At 49.2% G+C, this 13,281-nt stretch overlaps 2 protein-coding genes across 7 annotated transcripts in view; one reads left to right on the top strand and one right to left on the bottom strand.

Annotated features, from left to right (window-relative positions):
• Positions 1–361: 361 nt before the first annotated feature.
• On the bottom strand, positions 362–7,759 carry Nkiras2 (NFKB inhibitor interacting Ras like 2). 6 transcript variants are annotated; one of them, XM_029483410.1, is made up of 6 exons: positions 7,671–7,759; positions 6,416–6,580; positions 6,071–6,284; positions 3,638–3,745; positions 2,761–3,002; positions 362–1,960 (listed from the first exon to the last, which is right to left on the bottom strand). In XM_029483410.1, the coding sequence occupies exons 4-6, from the start codon at positions 3,729–3,731 to the stop codon at positions 1,721–1,723; spliced, it is 576 nt and encodes a 191-aa protein (XP_029339270.1). In that variant the 5' UTR covers positions 3,732–3,745; positions 6,071–6,284; positions 6,416–6,580; positions 7,671–7,759; the 3' UTR covers positions 362–1,720. The 6 variants fall into 6 exon arrangements, with proteins under 6 accessions (XP_029339270.1, XP_021031175.1, XP_021031176.1 ...); XM_021175516.2 differs by having other exon boundaries at positions 6,071–6,216; XM_021175517.2 differs by having other exon boundaries at positions 6,071–6,216; positions 6,421–6,580.
• Positions 7,760–7,928: 169 nt separating this feature from the next.
• The window catches only part of Dnajc7 (DnaJ heat shock protein family (Hsp40) member C7), a 38,707-nt gene continuing 33,354 nt past the window's right edge, over positions 7,929–13,281 (top strand). Inside the window, exons 1-2 of the mRNA XM_021175511.1 lie at positions 7,929–7,988; positions 8,201–8,485. Of these exons, the coding sequence (XP_021031170.1) occupies positions 7,942–7,988; positions 8,201–8,485 (332 nt within the window). The 5' untranslated portion in view covers positions 7,929–7,941. The remainder of the gene's footprint in view (positions 7,989–8,200; positions 8,486–13,281) is intronic.

The following is a 13,281-nucleotide window of genomic DNA, read 5'->3' as shown; positions in this document are numbered from 1 at the left end:
AAAGGCACACACCACCCTGCCTGGTCTGGCTTTGACACAAGTGACCTGTCTTACTTCAGCTCTTCTTATCTTAGCCTTTCAGTGGTTTCTCTTGAACCCCAACTCTAAGGGGGCTCTGGGTCTCCCTCAGCCTAGAGACTCTCCACTCCACACTGGGTCTGGCCATCCCAAGTGTGGCGTTTCGGGCTGGTACATGGTCCAGTAAACCCTCAAGATCAACTTTCATGTCGCCAAAGCCAGTGCCATTCCCCCATTCGACATGGGATTTCACCAGGATCCACCTATGTCCCTTTTTTTTTTTCTTTCCAAAAGATATTTCCAATGGGACAAGAAAAGGGGTAGGGGACGGGAAACTTTTTTATAACAGCAGTTGTGGTTTTATTGTGTCCAACACATCAATAAATGAACTTCAAGCCTGAGCCTGTAGGTGCCCCGACTCTCCTTGCCCAGGCCTGGGCACCAGCCCCCTCTCGCCTGTTCCAGGAGGAGGAAAGGGTATTGGAGGTGGCCTGGCCGTAGTGTTTAACCCGTGTGAGGTGTGCACATCAGAAGCACGGAGTGGGCACCGCAGGTTGTGGGTCATAAGCTCACTTGATAGCACAAGCCTCTGATGGAAGGCTTGTCAGCTCCTGGGAAGCTGCTACTGGGTTGCCTGGTTCTGTTCAGGCATCTGAGGTAAGAAAGAAGGGCTGGGTGCGCGGCTTATCCCACCTTCACCAGAGCAGCAGGCGCATAAATACAGAGAGAGTATAAATATAAGTCCAGCTACTAGCCAAAACCAACCAGGAGGGATGGACACTACCCTGTTGGGCAGGTCCACAGACTGCCGCTCGCTCGCAGCACTGAGCAGAGTGCACCCCTGCCCCCTGGTGGTTAAGAGAGGCCATCCAGCCTCCAGGGCCGGTAGGTGTAGCACCTTGAAGAGGGTGGAGCAGGGGCAGAAGACACACAGGAGGCCCAAGCCACCAGCTTTAGAAAAGTCACAGCGCTACCCGTGGCTCTAGGTGACATCCAAGCTTCTGTCAACTCACAGATGAGAAGACTGATGCTCAGAGGAGAAGAGCCTTGCTAAGTCTCAGGGCAAGTGACAGCCCAGTCATCACTCCACTCTACCTCAGCCAATAAGACCTCTGCTCCTAGAACAGGAAGAGGAAGTGAAACAACTGGGAGATGGGTAGAGGTCAAACAGGAAATGCCACTCCCAGGAGCCTGGCTTTACCAGGCCTTGAACAGGCCAGAGGAAAGACCAGAGTGGAGGATGAGGAACCAACCCTAAGCCAGCACGCACAAATGTACGCTTACAGTACCTAGTCTCTTGCTTTAAGGCTGGTACTGTGTGTGTTAGTGGAAATTCAGAGTTGGGATCCCTGATAGGAGGCAGAACCTGGACTGGGCACGTTGCACGACGGCCCTGCTTCCTGCACCAGGCAGATGGAAGGGACACTAACCCATAAGTGTCCAGGTGACAGTGGAGAAAATATGGTCAGCTGGGGGTGGGGTGGGGACTATTATGGAAGATCACGGGAGGGCCAACAATCAAGTTCACTTGCACTTCTTGGAGTTAAGAGAGGACAAAGGTGGCACTGGCCTGGGCCAGCCCAGCTTCCTGGCCTAGAGGGTCAATCCCCTACCGACTGGGAAGAACAGCTTGCTTATGCACCCTGTGCTCGCCATCCATCCCAGAATGGGCTTGGAATGGTGAAGCAAGAAGGGCAGCTATTCAGCCATCCAAGGAGCCACTGCCCTTGTTCTTGCGGCTGAGGGGGAAGGCAGACTTGCTCTGCGGCTGGGTCATCTTGCTGGCCAGGTAGATGAACGGCTCTAGGAGGGAGCGGCGGTCAGCCACCGACACCTCCCATAGCTTCACCTTCTCGGACTTGGCCCAGTGCTGGGCCACTTCAGGGTCTACGCGACGCTGCTCCTGCAGGTCACACTTGTTGCCAAGGACCACGATGGTGACCTGGAGAGGACAGACGAGAACAGGGACTGTTGGCATGCAGTGGCTCAGGACCAGGCGTGGCCATCAGCTGTTTCTGGCCAACAGCTGGGGAGGATGCAGTTCCCAGAGGACTTCTGGAGGACTAGCAAGAGCACAGAGCCCCAGAGAAGGAAAACTAGGCCGCGCTTCATGTGCTAGGAGGGACCCTACTAAACCAAGAAGACAACTCAGCGATTGAGCTGTCCTATCACGTGGCCTGCTACCTCTTGTGCGGGTTGAAGACCCTCCCGGCCTTCTAGCTCCTAAACTACCTCTTGGCAAATGAGCACAACTGGGAATCATGCCAGCACCCTGTCTCAGTCAGGGTTTCTATGCCTGCACAAACATCAGGACCAAGAAGCAAGTTGGGGAGGAAAGGGTTGATTCAGCTTGCATTTTCCACATTGCTGTTCATCACCAAAGGAAGTCAGGACTGGAACTCAAGCAGGTCAGGGAGCAGGAGCTGATGCAGAGGCCATGGAGGGATGTTCTTTACTGACTTGCTTCCCCTGGCTTGCTCAGCTTGCTTTCTTATAGAACCCAAGACTACCAGACCAGAGATGGCACCACCCACAAGGGGCCCTCCACTCTTGATCACTAATTGAGAAAATGCCTTACAGTTGGATCTTATGGAGGCATTTCCTCAACTGAAGCTCCTTTCTCTGTGATAACTCCAGCTGTGTCAAGTTGACACACAAAACCAGCCAGTACACACCCGAAAGCATACCGAGGACCCACGCTCTCCTACCACTGGGCTCCCAGCAGAAGTCCAGGACATGTACCTCCTTCTTGTCCTTGGACTTGTCGATCTCCTTCTTGAGCAGCTCGACGCGCTGGAACGACTCTCGGCTGTCTGTGCTGTAGACCAGGACGTAGCCATCAGTGCAGGAGAAGCAGTGCTTGGGCAGCTCGGCCCCATCCCGGAGACCCCGTGTATCATAGAAACGCACCTGCTCCCGCACCCCTCGGTCCGTCTCGATGGAGCCTACATAGATGTCCTCCTGGGTCTCGATCATCTCAGAACCTGGGTTAAAATGAGTCAAGAGAGATGGGAGATGGGAGCGAGGTAGATAGCCTAACAAGCCGACCAGACGCAGAGCATAAGGGATATGGGGGCTACGGAGAGACCAGGCTTGAGAGTGAGACCGAGTGTCGTGTCTTTATCACACCAAGCAAAAGGGCAACACAGAACTGGGTGTGGAGACACACACCTTGAATTGAAGCTCTTGGAGGAGGGGAGGCAGGGGCAGAGGCAGGTTGATCTGTGTGAGTTCCTGGCCAGCCTGGGCCGTACAGTGAGGGCCTCTCAAAGACGATAACAACAAGGCGGGCAGTAATACAAGCAGACACCCTACATCCACCTCTGGCCAAGTGCTGTGGGGTGGGAATGGGCTTCTTCCTATCTTGGCTTTGGGTTTCTTCCTTCTAGATTTGTACAATGTCATAGAACTTGGGTGGTACAATGTTTTATTTTTCCCCTCCATTGTGGGGTTCAAACCCAAGGACTAGTACATGTTAGACCAGGGCTCTGACAGTCAGCCCTGCCTCCAGCCCCAATTGGGAGGGTGTGAAAGCAGCTGGTGTCCTTTTTAGCTTTTGGGTTCAGGATGTGACCAGATCCTTCACTTCCGCCAGTCGCCTGGGCCCAGCAACACTCACCCACGACATGGTTCCCGTACAGAAGCTGCTCAAGGATTGAAGTTTTGCCCACAGATGCTTGGCCGCACACGACCACCTTGCAGCTCTTCCCCATGCTTAGCTTTCAACCTAAAAGGACAGAAGCTCTGTGGTGAGGGAAAGACAGAATCCAAACAGCAGGCTGGGGAGGGAGCATCAGGGAGTTAGCACACCCCGATGTGTTTACGGAACTACTGAGCAGTGAGCTGTAATTAACCTCCTTATCCCAGGAGTGGCCAGGGTTTGGCACACAGCCGGGGTGGGGTTAATGGCACCACAAAGGGAGGGGCCTAGAGAGTGGGGTGACAAAAACAGCTGGCCGGGTTTGTTCCTGTGTACAAGATGTATAGGGCACCAATTACTGAAGGAAGTTCCACAAATACTCCTGTTCTTTTTGTTTGATTGGGGGGGGAGGGGGTTGTTTTGAGACAGGGTCTCATGTACCCCAAGCTGGCTCCCAGCTGATGAAATAGTTGAGGCATATGCACACCAGGCTGCTTTCTCCCTTTAACCATGACTTCCGTGAAGAAAGAAGCAGGAATTTTAGATTCTTCTTGACATCTTCTCCTCAGGGAGAGTGTGCAAATACAGAGAAAAACTTTTTTCCTTTCTTTCTTTCTTTCTTTCTTTCTTTCTTTCTTTCTTTCGGGGAGCAGCGTTTCTCTGTATAGCCCTGGCTGTCCTGGAACTCACTTTGTAGACCAGGCTGGCCTCGAACTCAAAAATCTGCCTGTCTCTGCCTCCTAAGTGCTGGGATTAAAGGCGTGCAACCACCACTGCCCGGCATAACTTGCTTTCTTGAATGACTAATTTGGATGGTAATAAATTCCATTTAACCATTCCCAGTTGAATCCACCGGTAAAATAAAAGATATGACAAGAAACAGAATAAAGAGAAAAGTGCTTCCGGAAGGTGGCTTTTACATCCCTTGGGCCGACAGGCACAGAGAAAGAAAGCTCAGATTTATAAACTCTCTTGAGACTGCAGAGAGCGGTCCTTCTAAAGGGAAACTTCCTGACACAGGCACCCGGGGAGCGCCAGTAATCTCTCCTTCCTCCTCCCCCCAGAAAGCAGAGATCCAGAGGTCAGCCTCAAAGGGGTCCCAAGCAGAAACCTCTCCAGGAGAGTTTCCTGTCGCTGATCTCCACCCCGTGGTGTGAGCCTTTTAGTAAGCGACACTCGAGAGGCTGCCAGAGGCCGCCGCCACAGAGTACCCCTGAAGGGCACCCCGCAGAATCTCAGAGGCAGACACAGGACAACCAAAGTGAACCGGAGACAGAGGCCGCGCCAAGCCCTGCCTCCCAGCTTCATACCTCCCGGGTCCCCGCAGCACTCCCGCTGAGGTGCCCCCCGGAGTGGGCCGGACCATGGGAGGGGCAGCTCGACCGTAAAGACGGCCCTCTTCCTCTGGGTGGAAGGACTGGCCCAGAGGTCCCGCCCCGCAACGGCCAGCCTTCAAGACAACTTCCGGCGGCGTAAAGTGAGCGCGGATCGCACAGCTCCCCCAGAGGCCGGCGGGGAAATGCCCACCAGAACTTGTGTCTGGTTATTAAGCCGATGTTCCAGGCTCTGACACTAAAATGTTCTCTCTCTAAAAGACAGTAACGCTTCGTTAATTCTATCATCTATTCGACAAGTTTTCTTTTTCTTTTCTTGGCTATACTATGCTATGAATGGAACCCAGGATCGTGCACATACTAGGCAAATGCTCTTTGAGCCTCAATTTTTTTTTTTTTCTTTTGATTTTCAAGACAGGGTTTCTCTGTGTAGCTTTGGCTGGCCTTGAAATCACTCTGTAGACCATGATGGCTCTGAACTCACAGAGATCCACCTGCCTTTGCCTCCCGAGCACTGAGATTAAAGGCACATGTCACCACACTCAACTAAACATGCAATTTTTTGAACTTGGAATGGAGGCTCACATTTGAATCCCAGCACTTGGGAAGGTGAAGTAGGGAGACTTTCTGAAGACAACATAGTCTATACAGAGACCCTGTCTCAAAAACAAACAGAGAAACCAAACACCTCAGCACCTACTTTGTCTTGTTTGTGCCTTAAGTAGGGCCATATACAAAGGAAAAGCTACAAGTTAAAGTGATTGAACCATAAATTCACTGTCTAGAATACTTAGCCAGCCAAACTAACAATTAAAACAAACCATGATGAATGCTGTTATTGAAGTGGGGTGCTATGGGCATGGCAGAGGGGCATTTAACTTAGAGGTGATAGATACCAAAAAGAAGGGAGAAAAGGGGGGTGACTGTGTTCAGGTTTGAAGGGCTGAATAGCACAGAGATTTCTGAAGCAGAGGAAATACAAGAACCATGACATTTCTTGTATCAGTCTGGGTTCTCTAGAGTCACACAACTTATGGAATGTTTCTATAAATTAAGGTGATTTACTGTAATTACTTACAGTCTGTATTCTAATGAACCCAACAGTGGGCAGCTGTGAATGAGAAGTTCAAGAATCTAGTAGTTCTCTCAGTCCCACGAGGCTCGTTGTTTCAGCTGGTCTTCTGTCTAAATGGAATCCTGAAGTAGTAGGTTCCAACAGGTGTGCTGGCAAGTAAGCGTAAGCAAGCAAAGAAGAGTGGATCGCTCTTCTTCCAACGTCCTTATGAAGGCCTCTAGCAGAAGGTGTGTCCCAGATTAAAGGTGTGTGCCACCATGTCTGGATCTGGAACTTGCTTTGTCCCAGGCTGACCTTACACTGAGATCTGCTTGCCTCAGTCTCCTGGGATTAAATGCATGTACCTACCTTACCTGGGCTTAAGCTTTTCCTGGTCATTATTCCTCAAGATCTCCATGTCAAGATCCAGGTTAGAAACCCGTGTTCCAACCTCAAGATCTGGATCACAGGTGCGCCCTGCATTTCTGGATTGTAGTTCATTCCAGATTCGGTCAGGTTGACAAGCAGGGATAGCTATTACACAGAAGAAATACAACAAGGTTCATGACAGTTCTGGAACCAGAAATCCCTAGGGGCTCAGTATTGATTGCAGAGACTAGCCAAATAATGAAGGTGTGTGGGAGGCCAGGGACCAAACACCACAATAGCACGCCATTGGTAAGTTTATTACAGGGAAATGACACACTCCATCCACTTTTGCAAGAAAGGTCATTCTCTCGGAAGAGCCAAGGCTTGGCAAAGATGAAACTGAGGATCGTTTAGGAGACGATTTGCAGTCTCTAAGTTTATTTATTTGCTTTTAATGTTTAAGGGTTTGGGATGAAAAGACTTGGGGGATGTGTGGTGTGGGGACAAAAAGCATTGATGACAAGGTTTCAAGCTAAGGGCAATTCTGAGGACTGTGTGATTTACCCCATGTTTCCTGTTGAACAGATGAACAGAAGAAATCTAACATAAGGAATTCAGGAAGGAAGAAAAATTTGCTTTTTTCCCCCCTGTTGTTGAGAAATGGGTGAAAAATTCAATTCACTTATTAATTAAGGCAGTGGTTCTCAACTTGTGTGGGTCATGACCTTTTTGGCAAACCTCTATCTCCAAAAATATTTACATTACGATTCATAAGAGTAGAAAATTTATAGCTACAAAGTAGCAACAAAAAATAATTTTACGGCTGGGGATCACCATGACAGGAGGAACCGTATTAAAGGGTCACAGCATTTCAATTCACTGAGGTCCAGCTATCATTCTCTATCCAGTGGCCCAGGTTGTTTCCACTCCGTCAGTAATGATAAGGACCTACAAATAAGGTTAGGGACTTTGAAACACAGCTTTCCTTAAGGGAAGGGGCACAGACCCTGTTTAAATTCCACTGTCTTATTTTCGTTCCTTTTGGCTTTAAATTACAATTTCAAGGTCGTCTCCTCCCCACATTTAACCTCAGAGGGCCTCAATTTTTTAATACAACACTGTTGTGTGTGGTAGTGGTACTACAAAGATAATTATGCTGTCTTCCCAATCCAGACAACATCTGGCCAGACAAGCGTGCTGGGTAGAGTTTATGAGAAGTAGGAGTACAGGGGACACTAAGGAAAAAGGACCTCACCCCATGAGCTGCCTTATAAAACTCCGGGGCAGGGGCTGGCGCGCCATGTCATCCTTTCTAGGCTTAACGCTGAGATGGCACTCCCAAGCGGCTGACATAAAAGCAGTCTCATAAAAGGGTCCGCGTCATTGGGGTGATGAACCAGTTGGTGCTTAGAGATCCGTGGAGGATGAAAGGAGCCGGGTGAAGACGCCCTGCGTTCCCCTCGCTTGGTTGGGCAGGGCTTCCAGGAACTGATGAAAGCTGGGGATTGGGCTCAAAGCAGGTCTTCATGCCTTTCCAGGGAGGAAGCTGTGAACACACTGCAAAGTCCGGAAGGTAGTCTTGGGGGGGGCTTTTCTTCCTTAAGTGTCTTGGGGACCCGTCTCCACCCACCTGGGACTCCTAAGCGTTACCGGAGACTCTCTAGGATTGCTAGTTGTTATGGCAACCGGGCTGTAGGGATACTGAGGCAAGCTTAGGCCTAGAGAGGCAACCTCCTTCTGTACCCTCCTCCTACTCACGGGTAAAGTGGCGCCCCCTACGCACAGGAACCGTCCCTGGGCCCCCGCCCCAGCGCGGAGACCACCGTGGACCTCCAGGGATGGAAGGCCGCTCTGGCCCCAAGCGGAGCCTCTCGTTGGTAGACGGGCTCGAGGGAGTCCCTCTGGGCGCGGCGCCGCCGAGCGGCTCGATGCTCCGACCGGAAGTGCTCTGCACCGCCTGCCTCCCACCCGGCTCTCTGGTCCCGGCGGTAAGATGGCGGCTACCGCGGAGTGCGATGTGGTAATGGCGGCGACCGAGCCTGAACTGCTGGAGGACGAAGACTCCAAGAGGTAACCAACCGGGTGGTAGAGTCGTGGAGGAGGCGAGCTTGCAGCTCGTGGCTTGGGGCAGGTGGACCCGCCAGCGAGGCAGCCTCCAGATGCAGAGCCCCCCCCCATCTGAGCTGGAGTCGACCGAGATCCCTCTGGAGGGGCACACTTAGGGGGTCTGTTGTCCCCTTCTGCTTTCCGCCTAGCAGGGAGCTTGAGGCATGGTCTTGTTCTGCAGCGGGGAGGAAGGTGGGCTTCATCGTGGAGGCCGGGTCCCCGGGCGGGGGCGGGGGGAAGGGTAGGAACCCCAGAGGTCGGCTGCAGAGTGGGGGAGGCGTCGCGGCGACAATGACGACTTCCTTAACAGAGCCCCGACCTCCGCCCGCTCTGGTTAACTTGTGTGCATTGTTGCCCGTCCTGACTGGTCGTCTCCGAAGCCCGCATTCTCCTCCTCACTTCCTTTTCCTCACTAATGACCCTTAGTGGTCTTTAGTGTGAGGTTGAGAGAATTGGATGCTCACTGTATGGACCTGGTCGCCCCCCACCCCCCGATGGCCGTAGAAGTTAAGAATGGATAGGCAGAAGGGCGAATGAGGAGCTTGTCTCTTGCAGTACGGGGGCAGACGCTTCTTCGCCATTCCTCCCAAGAGCATTCTTAAGCTCAAGGAGGACAGCTGTTTAGATGCAGTTGGCACTGCTGGGCAGCTGCAGTGGCTCGGGATTGCCAGTCTGGCCTAGCCTAGGGAGGTGCTGAGTGAGTGGTTTTTCTAGAACACTCGGTGAATTCCGACACCAGCTTAAGAACAGGTTTTAAAAGCGGGGGTGGGGTGGGGGGGGGGTTAGAGTACGCTTGGGAGCGGGCGGGACTTGTTCTGATACCAAAGGTGAACTGATTCTTTTATCAGTTGCAGATTAATTTGATCCTTTTCTCAGGATGGACTACAGCCCCCTTGCTCTCCTTCCCTTGTGGTTCATGTTCATACCAAGCCTGTAGGGAATGTCTTCAGGCAGAATAATTTGAACAGAGTCAGTTCAGGAGGTCTAGAAATCAGGATTCTGAGGGGTTTACTGTCCAAGTTAGACATATAAGCCTATCGGAGAGATACGGGGAATATTGTAGTCACCAGGTGTATGGTAGTACCTGACTTGAAAGCTGAGATGCTAGACAAAGTGTAGTTGATCCCTTGAGCTATCAAGTTTAGCCTTGCCTCCTCCTCCTCCTGTTTGAGTTTCCATGTCTAGAGCTAAGCATCATCAGCTCCTATATAACTTAAGGTATTGCAAAATGAGAACGGAAGCCCCTCGCTAACACAAACAGAGCTTACATTTTATTTTACTTATATTTGGAAAGAATTTAGTGCTTCTTACTGCTATAAATAGGGACTTTGGCTATATGTCATTTGAGGAATCTATCCTACTCAGTGTAAATCTCCTGTAGAGAGTGTCACTGATTTGGACTTTAAACAGGTCTCCTCTCTATGTAGACCAGCCAGCCTTGAACTCAGAGAACCATTCATCTGCCTCTTCCACCCAAGTGCTGGGACTAAAGGTGTGCACCGGTTACACTAGGCTAACTTCTGTGTTCCCTCTCTAAAGCAACTCCTCTTTAAAAAACCAAACAGATTAGCCTTAGAGGGTGTTTTGTCATAAATGGTGATAAATGTTTATGGAGAGATATATTAAGAAACAAAGGCTGAGTATGGTAGCACACAGCTGTAATCCCTGCACTTGGGAGTCAAAGGCAGAAAGAGCTGGAATTCATCAGTCTGGGTTTTATAGAGAGAAGGTAGACTTGGTGCTCACCATAATCCAGCACTTGGAGGCAGAGGCAAGCGGACAAGGTCAAGGGCAGCCAGATATCCACAGTTTTAGGCTAGGCAGGGGTGTGTGTGTGTGTGTGTGTGTGTGTGTGTGTGAGAGAGAGAAAGAGAGAGAGAACATAAAACAGGAAAACAAATAGTGTTACAATGCAGCCACATCATGTAAAGCGTGGTGTTTGGTTAAGTGGTTTTTATTTCTTTTTTTTTTGTGGAATTTAATATGTTATTGATTATAAAATAGTTATTGGGACTGGAGAGGTGGCTTGGGACTGGAGAGGTGGCTCAGTGGTTAAGAACATTGACAACTTTTCCAGAGGACCTGGGTTCAATTTCCAGCACCCACATGGCAGCTCACAACTGTTTGTAACTCTAGTTCCAGAGGGTCTGGCTCTCGTAGACATACACGCAAGCAAAACATCAAGGCACAAACAAACAAACAAGCAGTTATCTACCACCAAGGCAGTGTAACTGTAAATAAAAGTGAAAAATGCATTCTTTTTTTTTTTTTTTTTTTTTTAAATGCATTCTTGCCGGGCGGTGGTGGCACACCCCTTTAATCCCAGCACTTGGGAGGCAGAGGCAGGCGGATTTCTGAGTTCAAGGCCAGCCTGGTCTACAGAGTGTGTTCCAGGACAGCCAGGGCTACACAGAGAAACCCTGTCTTGGGACAAAAAAAAAAAAAGAAGAAAAATGCATTCTTAGCAGATGTGTAATATATTTATAGAGTTTATATTTTAGATATACTAAAGCTAATATTTAGTTTTATATGTTCTGTATGTAACATAGGAAGAAAATAACTTAACCCACTTAGACCTCTACTGTGTCAGACCTCCTTAGGAGAATGAGCTTTAGGATCTATTGGTATGGAAAAGTGCCATTTTTCCATTGTTGAAGTCACAGTAGGGAACTAGAATACTCCTGTGCAGCCGTAGCAGGTGATGGGGAAGGACGTCCCCTGAAGCATCCCTCTGTTGTCTGGCATTGTTAGAACCCTTTGGCTAAGTCTCCGGTTATATCCGTCTACTGCCAGTTCACTGAGGGACACATCAGCCTGTGAGGCCCTTGGATGTTTTTTTGAGGCCCAACAGGGCTCCTTCCTTCCTGATATCTTGGGATCTAATGGATCTTCCTGCTGCTGAATTGTCACCGTCCCACTGAGGGGTCAGCTGAGAGGAACCCGAGACACAAGACCTCACGACTGCAGCCTTTTTTGTAGCTGCAGCTTATTTCTTTTAGTTTTTTTTTTTTTTTTTTTTTTTTTTTTTTTTTTTTGAGACAGGGTTTCCCTGTATAGTCCTGGCTATCCTGGAACTCACTCTGTTTTCTTTTAGTTTTAATGTGTCCAGAGAGAAAGAGACCTTAGGTGTTTGCATGTGTTAGTTTGTCACAAGTCCCACAGCAGCCACAAAAGCAGAGTAAAAGATGCATTGAAAAGTGTAGAGCAGTTCAGAAAAAAAAAAGCCTCTACCCACACGTGCGTGCACATGTGAACACACCACGCATGCACACTCTCAGGTCCCACTGAGACTCCATTTGTTCCTTATTTCACACTATGCTCCTTGTTAGTGTTGAGTATGGAAGCCACGTCTGCTTCATTCCAGGTAGTCTAAGCTGAGTCTAAGCACACTCCAAAATGGAAGTGTGTGTGTGTGTATCTGTGTGTTGGACAACTTTGAGGTCAACTTTTGGGAATTTCAACATTGACTTAACTTGATGCATTTGATGTTCCTGGGAAGGTGCTGGACACTTTTTCTAATATACAAAACCTGTCTTGAGTTAAAGGTCTCTGGTTATTGGTCTCTGTAGATATTGATGGATTGCAAGCAGGTCACTGAAGAGGAAACGTGTCTGTTATTCTGAGTCTGCTGTGACTGGACATAGAAATCCAAAGGAGGCTGGAGAGATGGCTCAGCGGTTAGGAGCACTGACTGCTCTTCCAGAGGTCCTGAGTTCAAATCCCAGCAACCACATGGTGGCTCACAACCATCTGTAATGGGGATCCGATGCCCTCTTCTGGTGTGTCTGAAGACAGCAACAATGTACTCAAATACATGAAATAAATAAATCTTTAAAAAAAAAAAGAAAGAAAGAAAAAGAAATCCAAGAGAATCAGGGAGCCACAGATGGGAAAATAAATAGGACATCCTTGCTGGCTTCTCCGAGCTGATTTCTTTTCGTTAAATTATTTTATATGTATGCGGTTTTGCCTGCACATACATGTGTCCATGGGGGCCAGATGAGGGCATTGGATCCCTTGAAACTATAGCTACAAATGGTTGTGATCCACCAGGTAGGCAATAGGAAGTGAACTCAGGTCCTCTGTAAGACCAGCAAGTGCTCTGAATCACTGAGCCATCTCTCCAGCCCCAACAATCTGTTCTCTATACATATTTTTATATTCACTAATGTGTGTGTTTTGCCTGCACGTATGTATGTGTACCAGATGTGTATAGTGCCTGCAGAGGTCGGAGAGGGCCTTGAATAAATGCCCTGGAACTATAGATGGTTGTGACTCACTGTTTGGGTGTTAGGAATTGAACCTTGGGGGTGGGGGGGCTGGAGAAATGGCTCAGAGCACTGACTGCTCTTCCGAAGGTCCTGAATTCAAATCCCAGCAACCACATGATGGCTCACAACCATCTGTAATGAGATTTGACTCTCTCTTCTGGAGTGTCTGAGGACAGCTACAGTGTACTCACCTACAGACAATAAATCAATAAATCTTTTGGGGGGGGATTGAACCTGGGTCCTTCTTTGTAGGAGCCAGTGTGCTCTTAACTGAACCATCTTTCCAGCCCCTGAACTAACATTTCTATATCTGTTTTAATACACGTAAGCACCATTTTTTCTTTTCTTTTTTTTTTTTTTGACACTGTGTGTGTGTGTGTGTGTGTGTGTGTGTGTGTGTGTGTGTGTGTGTTTTCAGTTCTCTCCTTCCACCGTAGGGGTTCCAGGTATCAAAGTCAGATTGTCAGACTGGGGGCAAGCTGCTTTATC

Source organism: Mus caroli, chromosome 11 (genome assembly GCF_900094665.2).
Source record: "Mus caroli chromosome 11, CAROLI_EIJ_v1.1, whole genome shotgun sequence".
Classification (NCBI taxonomy): domain Eukaryota; kingdom Metazoa; phylum Chordata; class Mammalia; order Rodentia; family Muridae; genus Mus; species Mus caroli.
Note: the sequence above shows the minus strand (reverse complement) of the source record. Positions and strands in the feature narration are given on the sequence as shown.

What these genes read in the sequence shown, in the direction of transcription:
- Nkiras2 (XM_029483410.1), bottom strand. Translation starts at nt 3,731, where the DNA reads ATGGGGAAGAGCTGCAAGGTGGTCGTGTGCGGCCAAGCATCTGTGGGC. An exon ending in GTACGGGAACCATGTCGTGG is followed by an intron (nt 3,003 to 3,637) that starts GTGAGTGTTGCT and finishes ATTTTAACCCAG; the next exon opens with GTTCTGAGATGATCGAGACC. An exon ending in AGTCCAAGGACAAGAAGGAG is followed by an intron (nt 1,961 to 2,760) that starts GTACATGTCCTG and finishes TGTCCTCTCCAG; the next exon opens with GTCACCATCGTGGTCCTTGG.